General features: G+C 43.9%; 1 protein-coding gene across 1 annotated transcript in view; it reads right to left on the bottom strand.

The window, feature by feature from the left end:
* Window positions 1-223: 223 nt before the first annotated feature.
* LOC122127991 (transcription factor COE2-like) overlaps window positions 224-14,288 on the bottom strand; it is a 33,230-nt gene continuing 19,165 nt past the window's right edge. The window contains exons 6-7 of the mRNA XM_042702298.1: window positions 5,009-5,176; window positions 224-255 (exon numbers count right to left, since the gene is read on the bottom strand). Coding sequence (XP_042558232.1) covers window positions 224-255; window positions 5,009-5,176 — 200 coding nt within the window. The remainder of the gene's footprint in view (window positions 256-5,008; window positions 5,177-14,288) is intronic.

Here is a 14,288-nt window from a genome sequence, read left to right on the forward strand (position 1 = left end):
GTCCTGGTCCCCAAAGGGGTCAGTTTGTGTAGCTATTGGCAGAGCTACAGGAGAAATGTGAGACCAAGAAAGATGACGGATTTTGCCTTCCCAGATCTGTCCATCATGTCCACTTGGGGGGGGAGGGAGCAACTCTCCCCCAAAGAGCTCAGAGTGGTTTCCTCATAATTGGTCCATCAGATTAAGTAGTTTTGTGCTATGCGAAAGCAGGACTAGCTCTGCTTCACATCGGGGGCACGACGAGTCCGGTCAGGGCTGCAAGGCAAACAGTGACATGGGAATGAGACTGGGGGACTTGGTGTGGCAGCACTTCTACCATAGAGAGGAGGGCAGGGGATGTGGAGGGGAGAGCCTGGGACAGTCCAGAGAGAGGGGCAGGTTTGGGGTCACAGACAGAAGCCACTGGCCCAGACACACAGCTGTGGAGTTTCTGCTGCAGGCTGAGAATGAGATTTTGTTTTGTTTTCTAGTAAGGAGTTATATCAACCACATGGTAGATATAGACAGAGCATCTACATTCTAGCGTATGTACCGATAATTGTTCATCATTGGACTAACAATAACTTCCAGATTATACTATCCCAAGTCCCTTATATGGAACACAAAAGGAAATTCCAGATGTTGAGCCCATTGGCTGGTATATCGTTGATAATAGATCAGGCTTTCTATCCTTTTTGAGCCTTTTTGTTCGTTGGTTGGTTTGTTGGCTGTTGGGCTGAATTCAGGGTCTGGGCACTTTCCCTGAACCTCTTTGTGCTCAAGGCTAGTGCTCTACCAATTCAACCACAGCAGCACTTCTGGTTTTTGACTGATACATTGGCGATAAGAGTCTCATGGACTTTTCTGCCCAGGCTGGCTTCAAACTACAATCCTCAGATCTCAACCTCTTGAGTATCTAGAATTACTACTAGGTGATGCTATCATCTACAAGTGCCAATCCACTGGGAAGAGAAAACAATTTCATTCTTAATCTTGGAGGCAGTCATCCCCTTCTCCCACTCCAGTGCTACCTCCCATCTGGACAAGAATATGTGGACAGCAGAGTAGCCCGAGAAGATATGGAAATCACACGACAAAATGTATTCCTTTCCCCTGTCAGGGAGGAACCCAGAGGATTTTCACATTTTGAACAATGGCAAAAAAAACTTGCTCTGAATCCAAAACTTCTAGCCATGTCTGGGTCTAATTCTCTGATTTCTCTTGTCTGCACCGCACCAAGGCAATGACAAATGTCATTCTAGCATGTTGATGAAGGGCACTTAGAAGCAAGGGGCCAAAATTCTGTTTATTTTCCCCAATTTACTCATCATTTTCTCTCTCTTTTCCCCTCCTTCTTTTCTCTTTTACCTCCCTCCCCCTCCTTTCCCCCGACTGCTCCCTTTCTCTAGTCCTCTCGGGCAAAATCGTCAACCATCTATTTTCCTGCCCATACAGCCTTTATTGAATGTTTGCAAGATCTGGATTAAGGTCTTACACAGCTAGCAAAGCCTTAATTATTTTTGCCTGTATTACTATATATTGAATCGATGTAAGTTTTCAATAAAGGTAGTTCAATTCTGGACACTCCCTGATGATTTGAAGATATAGAAACTCTAGTAATTATCCCAGAGTGCAAGAGGTTTTTTTTTTTTTTTTTTTTTTCTTCTCTTTCCTAGAGGGAGCTAGAAAATAAATCAGACACACGTTGTATAATATTATCTAGACAATCTATATTCATCAACTATAAATGCCTGATAAATGAGGCCGAGGGGAGACAAGAAAACACTGCAGACAGGCCTCTCTAGCAGGGGTTGGGGGGTGGGGGGTATATTCTGACTCACATGCTGAACTTCACCCTGTCTGTTATATTCAATACTTCTCCATCCATTTCTGGTTTCTGGAGGTCAGGCTTGCCCAAGGAGCACTCAGAGAACAGAGAAGCTCAAGTGTTCAGACCTATCCCATGCCAGAAGAAAATGGACTCCCCCCACAGCTCTTCCCAATCCCTCCTCCTTCAGCACTGGGTGGGCTGCATCTCTACTCACAGGGTAACCTGGACTTTTTCACTTGTAGGAAACAAAGCCCGCAGACCGGAAGCAGACAGACACCGGAGAGGAAGTTAATTGTTTCATGGGTAGCAGCGGAGAGACTTTACACTTGAATCGTACAATCCCTTTGCACTGTGGACATTTCCCAGGAAACAATAACCTTCCTTTGGCCCAGGTGGCAAGCAGATAGTAGTGAAAGGTGAAAGGTAACAAGAGGAGTTCCGTTAGCACAGTCTCTGGTAAGACGGGGGACTATCAGAACCAGGCTCAGAGATCCAAATGTCTGGGTCCAAATTGTCAGACACTTGCTGTATGGCCTTGGACATGGTACTTAATACTAAAAGTGGGGATGGCAGCATGGCTCAATGGAGTGACTTTGTTGCAGGGCACTCAGTTCAGTACGTTGCTCACAGCGTATCTTAGCGAGTGCTGGTTGCACATGCCTCTGTTGATAATTAAAAGCTCATCTACGAAAAGCACCCTTCCTCACCTGGGGATCCACCGGACCCTCGGGCCCACGTTTCTCGGTCTTCCCCATGCCTGGGAAGCCGGTGCCCTGGGCGTATCCAGGCCTTGCCCTCCGAGGAGGTGCTCATGCATTAAATGCCAGCTCGCTCTTCTCCTGCTCCTGGCCCCTTAGGGAGCTGGACAGTGAGCCCCTGCTGACATGGTCCCAAATGGAGACAAGCAGGAAGTGGTGTGTCCTTGCTGGTCTTGAGGCAATATCCTCTACCCATCTTCACTCACACTGTTCCTTCCACAGTAAACTCGAGGATAGCTACGGATTGTCCTGTGGGGTAGATGAGTAAACCGAGGCTTGCAGAGTCTCATGTGGCTTGCCAAGAGCTGAACTCGAGTTCCAACAGACACCTATAAAATGAATCATCCTGCCTGTCATATTCTTTAAGACTCTCCTTAGACTCCTGCATCATGTCTCCATGCATCCCTTTCTATTTCCATCTCTCTCTGCAATTGCTCTAAGCTGACAGGGCTATCTGCTTCCTCTTGTAGGGTTCCCTTGTATTTATTTTTTGAATGGTCACATCAACAGGGAATCTTGAAGGGAATTATGGGATTCAAAAGAAGTTGGAGATTTCCTGTGATTCTAGAGAATCAAGAGCCTGGAGCTTGTGCATGTATACAGCTAAGTCATCACCTTGACTGACACTATCAAGGATTGAGGCTCAGCCACTGCCCCAGGACAAGCATCCTTGCTGCTGGTGACAGGCCATGTGCTCAGCTGAGGACCCCAGAGAGGGTCTCCCTTCCCACCCCATGATCCAGGAGCCTTGGACCACAGAAGACAGGGTTAGTTGGCAGGCCACAGATCCAGGAAAACCTGTGCCCCAGCCTCCCTGTAGCCCCAAATCCAGGCAGGCCCCACAGCGAGTCTCCCTGGGGCGATCAGACCAGATCAGATTCAGATCTGGAATGGGCAGCTCTGAACCGCCGAATTCAGTGCCTGTGCAAGAGAGTAGGGGAGGCTGAGGGGAGCTCAAGGGCCATTGCTTCTCTTTCCAGTAAAACCGATTGTCACCGGCAAGGGCAGTGTTCCTGTCCCCTCCCGGAGCCCACGTGGAGAAAAACCAAGCTCACCCTCGTCTCGCACCCTGTGTTTCCCCACTAGGCTCAAAGTCTGTGAACAGAGCCAGGGGAGGTAGAAAGAGGGGCATTGCTATGGAACCAGTGTGGGGAAGGGAGACACAGCGAGTACTCAGCCACAGCTTGCTTTCAGGGGAGGAAGTAGATTACTGGTGGGATGGAAGCCACTAGTACTTGATGAGAGATGGGCCTCCCCCTCCCCCAGTGCAGGGGGGGGCAAGGGGTTGGGAGCCTGGAAGGGGAAATGACGCTTAGCTACAGGCTGCACTGTTTCTCTACGGCATGGACATCTGGATATGGAGAAAAAAAGCTCTGTGAAGGATACAGGTGTTTCCAACTATCCACATGTTGAGTGGCACGGAGCCCCTGCGGCTGAATTTACTCAGAATTGCCAGAATGCGGGGGCCACCTTCACCTGATGGGCTTTGTCCATATCTCCATCAGCTCTTGCAGCATGGAGAGGATGCCGTAGAGCAATCTCACACAGCCCTCAGGGCGTGATTCACACACAAGTGGACAAGGACCCCTCCCGCGCATCCCTGAAAAATCAGGAACTCACACACTTATTGAAACCACGGCGGGTGCACAGCTCCTGCCGTGGTTTCCTACTACGGTTTGGGGATCTCCAGCTGTCCTGCTCCAGGAGTGGTTAACCCAGCCTAGCTACGGTTTTATCCAACCCTGCTTGTCCCTGTGTTCACGTGAAGCTGCTCGAGTCAGCTGCAAAGCACTGTGGGATGCCAGGGAGCCATCGCGCCCAGCAGGCTCCAATTTGCTCTTTGGCCGTGAGCTGCCTCCCGTCCTCCATAGGGTGATTCAAGTCTCATGTACTCATCACATTCGAGTTATGTCATGTCACATTACAGTTTCCGACGTTGCTTGAAAGTGCCTTTGATGGGTGATATTAATTTTTGTTCCTAGAAACAGTACGACTGCTCTCTCTCTCTCTTCCTTCGCTACCCCGCCCCCGATCAGGCACCTGCTATCAATTTGGCTAGCATGTTAAACCAGAATTTTCAGAACTTGCTCCTGACTCCACGTGTGGTATGGGAATGCAGCGCAGGTGGTGAGCCGCTTAGGGAAGAAGATGATATGGCTACGTGGCATCGGATGAGAGGTCAGACACCTTTCCACTGAGCACACAGACTCCAGACACTCAGGGACCACAGGTATAGCGGTCCCACTGGAATTCCATGACGTGCAGCTCCCTGACCTGTCCCTGTACACCCTTACCCTTGCTTTGTGATGGCTGCACAACCCCGACGGCTCTCTCTCTCTCTCTCTAGTTGAGTGACTGTCCAGACTACTATGGAGCAGCTCTGTGACCACACCTGGGTCACCTGGGTCTCACCTATTCCCCAGGTGGCCCCTTGGCTTACTTCTGAATCCATTTCCGTTACTACTGGAGCAGGCTGGGGACCGGGAGCCTTGGGGCCTGATGACAGGGGCCAAGGCACTCTTCTGTTTCACAGCAGAAAAAACTGAAGAGGAAAACGGGAGGATGGAGGACGTGCTGGATGAGCCAACGGTGGGACTGGAGGACATGACTGCAAAGCAAAGCACAATCGTCTCAGAAAGAGGGATCCTCCAGAAACGCGTGGAAAAACGCTTCACGTATAGGCACAGGTCCAGATTCCAAGATCACAATAGAAATGAAGTGTGACATGTTTCCTGTCCCCAGGGGGTGGGCACAAACCCTATCTGTGATGGTCAAGGAAGTTCAGGCAACATGTGCAGATGCATGGACAGAGTTCCTGCAGGAAGTCAATGGCAGGAGATGCTAAGATAGGTCTGGTTCGTGAACAGATTACTCGAGACTGACATCCCTTAGAAGGTTCTCAGATTTACCCAGCATGAGAAAATTCTCTCTTACCCTAGGAGAAGTCCTCTCTGGGGGCCATGTGACTCCCTGCAAACTCCCAGGCCTCCAGAGGTTTGATTTACAGGGTTACTTTCTTCTTTGAGAATGCTATCTCAGTGGGCCGCTTTCTCATTAAATGTAAGAGTTTATTAACATTTAGAAGATCACTTCCCTCTCCCTGGACATCCAGTGCTCCTGGGAAATAAAGCTACAAGCCCACCTCCCCTGATATAATATTTAAAGGGGAAAAATCCACACCAATATTAACAATATTAACATTAAAATGTCTTAGGGGAAGCCAAATCTAAGTGTGGTAATTTCCAAGAAAAATAAAGGCAATTTACACAATGAAGGGCCTTCCTCTTAAATCCAAATATTCGTCCAAGTTACATCATACAAGGAGATAACTCTATCTGCCCTGTGTAACAGGCATGGGGTGGGGGTGGGGTAAAATGAGTTTTGACAAAGGTTACAAAGGAGGAAGTCCGAGGTGAATTGAAGCTCATGTGCTTTGTATCTCCTCTTTCCTTCATCTCGCTATGTAAAATGATATCTTGAGCTATGTTCACCCATATATAAAATAATCATAAAAGACATCTCCAGTATGGCGACTTTTACAGAAGAACTATGAGCCAATAGTATCACAAAAAGAAATGTCTCTAAAAATACTTATCCTTAGCTCATCCTGACCTAAATAGCCATACAAAAGAAAACATCTGAATAAATTTATTTCCTCAAATCAGATAAACAAAGAAAATAAGTTGCAAAGAAAGATAAAATCAAGAATCTCATCTAATAATTGAAGTGGTAGATGCATAGAATTTGGGCCAATGCACTCTGGTAAGATAGGATGTACATTAAGCACCGAAAGTGGGTCTTACTCATTGTTTCAGTGAAATCTTTTGTAGTTTTGTTTCTAGCATCAATAAACTAGAAAAACAACATAAAATATTCCTCCTTTCTTTAAGGTACAGATTTGGAGGCTGAGACTCAGGAGGCCCCAAGGCTGATGAAGGTTCAGTCTCTGTTGTATTTTGTTGTGTTGTTGTGTGACACCAAGATAGCAGATTGGGTTTTTGGGTCCTCAAAGGTAGAAGTTCTACTCAAACACAGTGACAAAGATGGTTCTTATGATGCAGCCTTGCATTGACTCATACACTCTTTTTCGTTTATACCTAGAACATGTCTCCTTTCTATAGACAGTCTCTTTCCTAATCACTAATTCCAGCCTAAAGTGTTGCTCAGACACAGGGTGTTCTGGTAAATGACCAGAAGGCACACCACACCAGGCGCTGCTAGGTGAGGTCAAAGAACTTCTGCACCCCCACTTAGCAAATGGGAGTCCTTCTGCACAGCACATTACTAGTAACATAAACTCATTAAAAAAATAAACAACTGCTGCAGAGTTGAATAAGTACCGGCTATGGTAATTGTTTTATAAAAATGCAGTAAAAAATCATCAATTATATTCCAGTTATTTAAAAGTTAATACAACTGTAACAAAAGTCCTAAAGGGGATTTTTGATATGTATTTCAGAAAAAAATACTGTGTTTCTTATGTTTCAATTATGACTTTGTCAGAGGTTTTGCCAAAACATTTGTTTCAACTAGTAAGGAAAACACTGATATTAAATATTACATCTGTGTCAGTTAAATCAGTGCTATTATTTACAATCAGTGTTACATTAATAAAGAAATAAGGAAATTTGAGGGTCCAGAAATGGGCCTGGTATATGTAATATATATATATATATATATATATATATATATGTATATATATATATATATGAATTGGTACATAATAAAGGTAACATGTCCTGTTGTGAAATTATGTATTATGAAATACATAGCAACACTACACTAAAATTTGGGAGACTAAATTTAGAGAACTTCATGTTCATCACCAAGTAATCTAAGTAGATCAAAGAAATACATGGAAAAAATAAAATTATAAAGGTGCTGGAAGAAAACTTAGTAAGAATATATAATACTCGTGATTCATTTACCCTAAAGCTTAAATAAAAGTTTGCAAGATAATATTCACCACGTAATAAAAAAAAACACATCTATACACAAAAGGCCAAAGCCAAAGTAAGAAAAAAATATTTTCACCACTTACTTAAATTTATTCATGTCCTTGCTAGCTAATATGTTCTTATAAGTAAATTAGAAATACACTCCATTTGGAAAATGAGCAAAGAACATAAAAAGTAAAACCACTAAAGAAGAAAAAAAATGACCAGATGACATGTACAGAAACCCACAAACTGGTTAGTAATAGAATGATAATTAAAGTACTAACAAGATGTTATTTTTCTCTTACTAAACTGATAAAGATTAAAGAAAAAATTAACAGGGCAGAGCAACATATATTCCCTCTTTTCTAAGGAAAGAATCAATTTCTCTGGAGGGATTTTGGCAATACACAGCAAAATCTTTTTAAATGTTCATATCCTCTTACCCACTAATTTAATCTCAAGAAATTATTCCCAAGGAGATAATCAGAAATGTGCCAAAAAATAGATCCAAGGACATTTTTATGATCATGAAAAATTGAGAAATAAGTGACCCTCAGTATGGTAAACTATGTTTAGTCCGTGTAGTAGAATACTACATTGAGACTAATGTTAGGGAATATTTAACATACATGAAAAAATATCTCTTCAGAATAGAAAAGCAGATTATATATACATTAACACAGCTTTATGGGTACAAAAAAATTCATATAGCAAAAGTCTAAAAGGATATAATATACAGCCAGCCTTTAAAATGGCTTGTCTGATGAATGAGATTACAAATATTCTTATTCATTATTATTATCCTTATTTTCATTTTTTCTACAGTGAAAATATATTACTTCTGATGTGTGAAAAAACAGGATGAGTAACTAATATTTGAAAATAGAAAATCTCTATTTCATTGTTCAAAATAGTTATCTTTAGCAAAAAGTGTAATAGTTTCCTGAATTATTTTTATTTTCTTCTTTAAGGTTTTATGGTCTGTCAACAAAATTGTGTGTTAACTTCTTTAGCACAAAACAAACAGACAAACAAACTGAAGAACAGAGATAATAAATCCTCATATTCCTGGGGAAATTAACGTCCTAAAAGCAAGTGCCAGCCCTGGTGTCTGTGGTCCATTCTTAGTAGAGCTGTGGTTCAAATGGTAGAGCGCTAGCCTTGAGAACAAAGAAGCTCAGGGACAGTGCCCTGAGTTCAAGCCCTACGATTGGCACAAAAAAGAGAAAAGAAACAAATATAATTTCTGTATCAATAAATTAAAAGAAATTTATTCCTCTTAGGGTGACAGCAGGCTTCCTTTTAAAAAACCAAAAATATTTTCCACACAAAAAAATAAAACTCTTTCCATGATGTTCTATTAAATGATAACAATGCTTAATATCATACAAGAGAAAACTCTTGATATTAATTTCTAAAAAGGTAGAGATACTGAGGCCCAGGTTCCCGTTTAAGTCTGTAAAGAAAGCAGAAATCTCTGAGGACAGGTCTGGCTGGATTCTGTCCCAAACTTGGGGTCCATTTGGTGTCTGGGTCTCCCGGGAAGAAGAGGTCCCTTGGGTGTTGGGTAAACCAGGTTTAGGGAGGGCAGAGGGTATTATTTGAGGAAGGCCAACTACATGCATTTGCAACTGAGAATTTCTCCAAGGTAAAGGCAAACACACCTGGCCCAGAAAGCTACACGGATGGGGGGAGTTAAGGAAAAGCCCTTTTCTTCTAACAAAGATTGACTGGCCACCCCCAGCAGGAACTCGCCAGCATGCAAGCCAGGCTCACACTAAGAGGTCCTGATTGTCAGGGGCTTAGGATCCAGCCACAGCAACTCACAGAGCTGGAACCTGGCACACGGTGCTATGGCCAGGAAGTGACCTTTGTATGTAGATTTGAGGGGGAAAAAATGCCCAAACATCTGTTTGACCATGTTCTGAAGCAGCCTGAGAGCACAAACAGAAAGACACAGGTGTCTGGTCCTCAGCTGTGGCTGTAATGAAAAGCCAATGTGACCAGGAGCTGTGCCTCTGTTTCTTTGTTAAATGTTCCTGGCAAGGGAGGGCCCGTGGTATGGTTCTGCTACAACAGGTTGCAAGAGTGAAATCGTAGATCTGTGTTTTAGACACAGTCAACTGAATCCATTAAGTTGTTCCTCTCTGGGCTTTGTTTTTTTTTTTTTAATTTCTTTCCTTTCCTTGTTTTTTTTTTTTCTTTTTTTCCTTTGCTAGAGAAGTGAAGTAAAGACTTGGTTAGAAATACAGAGCAGGTGGTACTGCCATGAGCTCCGCTGGGGAAGTTGAAGGCAATGGATGGATGGTTAGAAATCTCCTGCCCACACTGCAACTCCTTCTGACCATCTCTCCAAAACAAAGCACTCACTACCAGCTCCTCTGCTCTTTCCTACTTCCTTGTGGACAAAGGGCCTTCTTCCCAGTATCCCTTTCTCTTCTGTGTATACCTCCTGTTTTCACAGGTGACTTACAGATTTAGGTAATATTTTCTTGTGGCGGTTGGTGTGAGTGATCGGAAAGTTACTTGCTAGGGTGAGAAGAATGCCTCTCTACTGGATGGATTACCTCTTAAGACCTAGTAAGCAATTAACACTCACACAGGCATTTTTATGAATGAAAATTGACCCTACCCAGGTACTGGTGGCTCACGCCTATAATCCCAGCTACGTAGGAGGCTGAGATCTGAAGATCACAGTTGGAAACTAAGCTAACATATACCTGTATGTATGACCAAACTGCACAAAACTACCTTTTCCATAGCGTGGATGTGGTCAGAGAGGGAGGAATTTTATATGATTCAGGCTAAGAATATATTACAAATACGCTAATATTTTTACATCCTGGATTAATTTCATCACAGGTTATCTAGAGGCTGGGGACAGAGGTTCTGGTCCCACGTTTACTGTTCATTGGCTAGGAATCTTTGAGTACGTCATCCCTCACCTCCTCCAAGGGAGTGTGGTGATGACACTGATGATTTGCAAGGCCTCAGGGAGCTTGTGAGGACCTGACTAACTCAGGCTGTGAATTTGCTCTCTCACTGATGACATCATCATTCTGTGACAAGATTCATCCAGTGGCTCTCCTGACATCACATGGCTTGTGGGATTGTTACACAGGTGGTCTCTGCCATATGCAGGGAAGGCCTGAGGCAAACCTCCTCCCAGCCTATTTAGTGGAAGTACCCATATTTTCCCTAAGACCCCCTCACAAGTAATATTTAGACATAAAATCTCTTTTTTTTTCCTGCTAGTCCCTAGCCTTGAACTGGGGGCCTAGGCGCTATCTCTGAGCTTCTTTTACCCATGGGTAGCGCTATACCACTGGAGCCATAGCTCTACATCCAGCCTTTTCAGTAGTTTATTGGAGATGAGAATCTCACAGACCTTACTGCCCAGGCTGGCTTCAAACCAGGACCCTCAGATCTCAGCCCCCTAAGTAGTTAGGATTATTTTTATAGGCATGAGCTAATGGTGCCCGGCTAGGACATAAAATCTTAGCACAACGTTCTCCTCTAACATTCTGTAAACTTGAGACAATATTAAATAGAATGAATGCATGCATGCTTGCCCCTTGGACTTAATCTAGTTTTCTTAACCATTTTCCCTTGTATCTCAGTTTCCTATTAACTCTGGGTTTATACATGCCTATTACCTGTTTGATTTTTATGATATGTCAAAACATTGTTGGGATGGGATCGATTTTTTTAATAAATCAATCAACTGACAATAATTTATTCATGTTGACACTCAGAACTCATGGATTGGGACTACTGGAGAGGTCTGCAGTAACAAAACTTACATTGTGCTGAGAGAAATGAGCTCTGCTATTTTCTGCTACTTGTCGCTGTGTCCCCACACACTGTGGAGAGTGGACCGTGTGTCTTAAACAGATAACCCAAAAATAACTCAAAAGGTCGTATCCCCTGGGAACCAAATGTCCAAAGGCAGCGAGAGGCAGCCGCCACAACCACTACCGCATGAGCCTGGCAGGCGCATCTGTGTGATCTACTTCATGTGTCCTTGTTGCTGGCATGAGGGACGTACTCTGGGTAAAGAGAGGGCAAGCTGCAGGGCCTTGCGACGACACCCAGAATTTCAAGAACACTCTCCTCAGGTGCTCATGTTCCTTGCCTCAAGAATTCCCTAAGTAGGGCTGGAAAAACATACACACTGGCTCAGTCTCCCGGAACCATTGTGTAAGTCCCCAGCCTGGCCATCTGGGTTCTTTACCCAAATGGTTTTCGCAATGTCCCAGAGCCACAGATTAGGATTAAGGAAGAGGTGACATTGATCAAGAGGCATAAACAGATGTGTTGAATCAAAACCCCTTTATAATAACTACTGAAAGATAGTTTAAAAATATAACACAGTGGGGCTGGGAAGGTGGCTCAGTGGTAGAGCGCTTGCCTTGCATGCCTGAGGCCCTGGGTTCAATTCCTCAGCACCACATAAGCAAAAAGAAAAAAGCCCTAAGTGGCACTGTGGGTCAAATGGTAGAGCGCTAGCCTTGAGCTGAAGAGCTGAGGGAGAGCACCCAGGCCCAGAGTTCAGGCCCCACAACCGGACCCCCCCCCAAAAAAATATATATATATATAATATGTATATATATAGCACAGAGCTGGGCACCATGCCTGTAATCCTACTTGGGAGGCTGAGGTCTGAGGATTGCAGTTCAAAGCCAGCCCAGGCACTGTCCATACGTGTATACAACCGACAGTGATCACATCAGGCTCACTGGCTGTCACATTAAACATGGATGGGTTCTTTGTGTTAGGAGCATTCCAAATCTTTTCATGTAACTACCTGGAATATACAATTATTGTTGACGATAATCACCCAAGCATGGTCTTCAACACTTTGAATGTCCTCCTATTACCTAACTATAACTTTGTGGCAGATAACTAGGTCCCTAGCCTTTTACCTATCCCTCTTTCCCTGCCCCCTCTCCCTCCCACCCACAGAGCACCTGTGGTTTTCCTCCCTGTTCCAATCCCACACTCAGCATCTAAGGAATGGGACTCCTATGAGATACAAATCGCTGGCACGGGGAAACATGTGTACATTAAGTAAAGCTGGGCAGATGTGATGCGCGTAACTAGCTCTTGAAGATTCCTCGATGAAACGCCTAGAGAATAAGGAAGTGAGTTTAACTTTGCAAATCTTGCATTTCCCAAATTGAGCACACGATAGAGAGCATCTTTGGGGGAGGGTGGGAGGAAGGCACCCTGCTAACATTTCTGTTGTCAGTTGCATTCTGCAAGATGCACTTTCGGTAGCATGAGTCCGCAGAGGTTACCATGCCTTCAGTGTTGGATGGCAGAGACTGGGATCAAGTTCATTCAAAAAATAATGAGAGCGAGAGTGTTGGAGGGGCTGGTGGCTCATGCCTGATATCCTAGCTACTCAGGAAGCTGAAATCTGAGGATCACGGTTCAAAGCCAGCCTGAGTAGGAAAGTCCATGAGACTCTTATCTCCAATAAACCACTCAGAAAACCAGAAGTGGTGCTATGGCTCAAGGGTAGAGCACTAGCTTTGAGCTGAAGAGCTGAGGGACAGCGCCCAAGCCCAGAATTCAAGTCCCGTGATGAACAAAAAACAAAACAAAACAAAAAAAAAAGTAATGAGGGGCTGCTCTATGTATTATGTTCTTTAACCTAAGACTCTAAGACAGCATGGGTTGAGTGTGGGCACTCAGTGTGTGCGTGGGCTGGGGAGGAAGATAAATCCTCTCCCATGTTTGTGAAATCCAGCCCAGTCACTCCTGAAGCAAACCCACGAGATAATTGTCTCTAAACCTACCTAGCCAATAAGCCCAAACTGTCATCAAATAAAAAATGTTGCTATATGGTCCACAGGTCCCATGTTTACCAAAAATAATAATGAAGTAATAATGTCTCCCACTTACTCTCTTATGAGAAGAGCCCACCTTGGGCAAAATATATGAAGACTCTTCCTCCCATAGAGAAACAAAATTAGACATAAAATATCCCAAGGTGAAGGACGTCAGTAGGAAAATTTACTACTTTCAAAAATGATTTATGAAAGGTAGAGTTAGATTTGCCCTTTAACAATAAAATTGACCTCTGATAAAAATCAACACGATGGGAGCTGGGAAAGTGGCTCAGTGTTAGAGTGCTTGCCTTGCATGCATGAGGCCCTGGGTTCGATTCCTCAGCAGCACATAAGCAGAAAAAGCTGGAAGTGGTGCTGTGGCTCAAGTGGTAGAGCACTAGCCTTGAGCTGAAAAGCTGAGGGACAGCACCCAGGTCCAGAGTTCAGGCATCACAACTGACAAAAAAAAAATCAACACGATGTACCTCACATGTTGAAGTATAGTGGACTGTAACATTGCTTCTTATCTGTATATAAGATAACACACAATGGAAGTTACCCAAATAAGATCAAGTCATTCATTCACAGGGGAGAGACAGCTAGAATGAATGAGAATGGCAACATTTGACCTTATTTTATTCAATTGGATAACTGAAATAGTATAAACATAAATTTAGTAAATATCTGCAAACCTAGTTTCCACAGGGCCAAACCCTTCTGAATTTATGCTAGTCAACCTCATCTTTACATGTTTACAGTTAACGAGATTCTCTCTGGTGCCAGAAGCTCAGATGTAACGATGTACCATCTGCAATGCTGACAGGGGCCAATTTGTGATGGTGCAGCTTACATTGGGACGGCTGTGTTCAAGGGCTGCTCTGCTGGATAGTCCTAACCTCCAGTTCCTTCTCCTCCAGCAGAACCAAACATTAACATGAAGACC

Source organism: Dipodomys spectabilis, unplaced genomic scaffold (assembly GCF_019054845.1).
Source record: "Dipodomys spectabilis isolate Male_0828 unplaced genomic scaffold, ASM1905484v1 ptg000319l, whole genome shotgun sequence".
NCBI classification, from domain to species: domain Eukaryota; kingdom Metazoa; phylum Chordata; class Mammalia; order Rodentia; family Heteromyidae; genus Dipodomys; species Dipodomys spectabilis.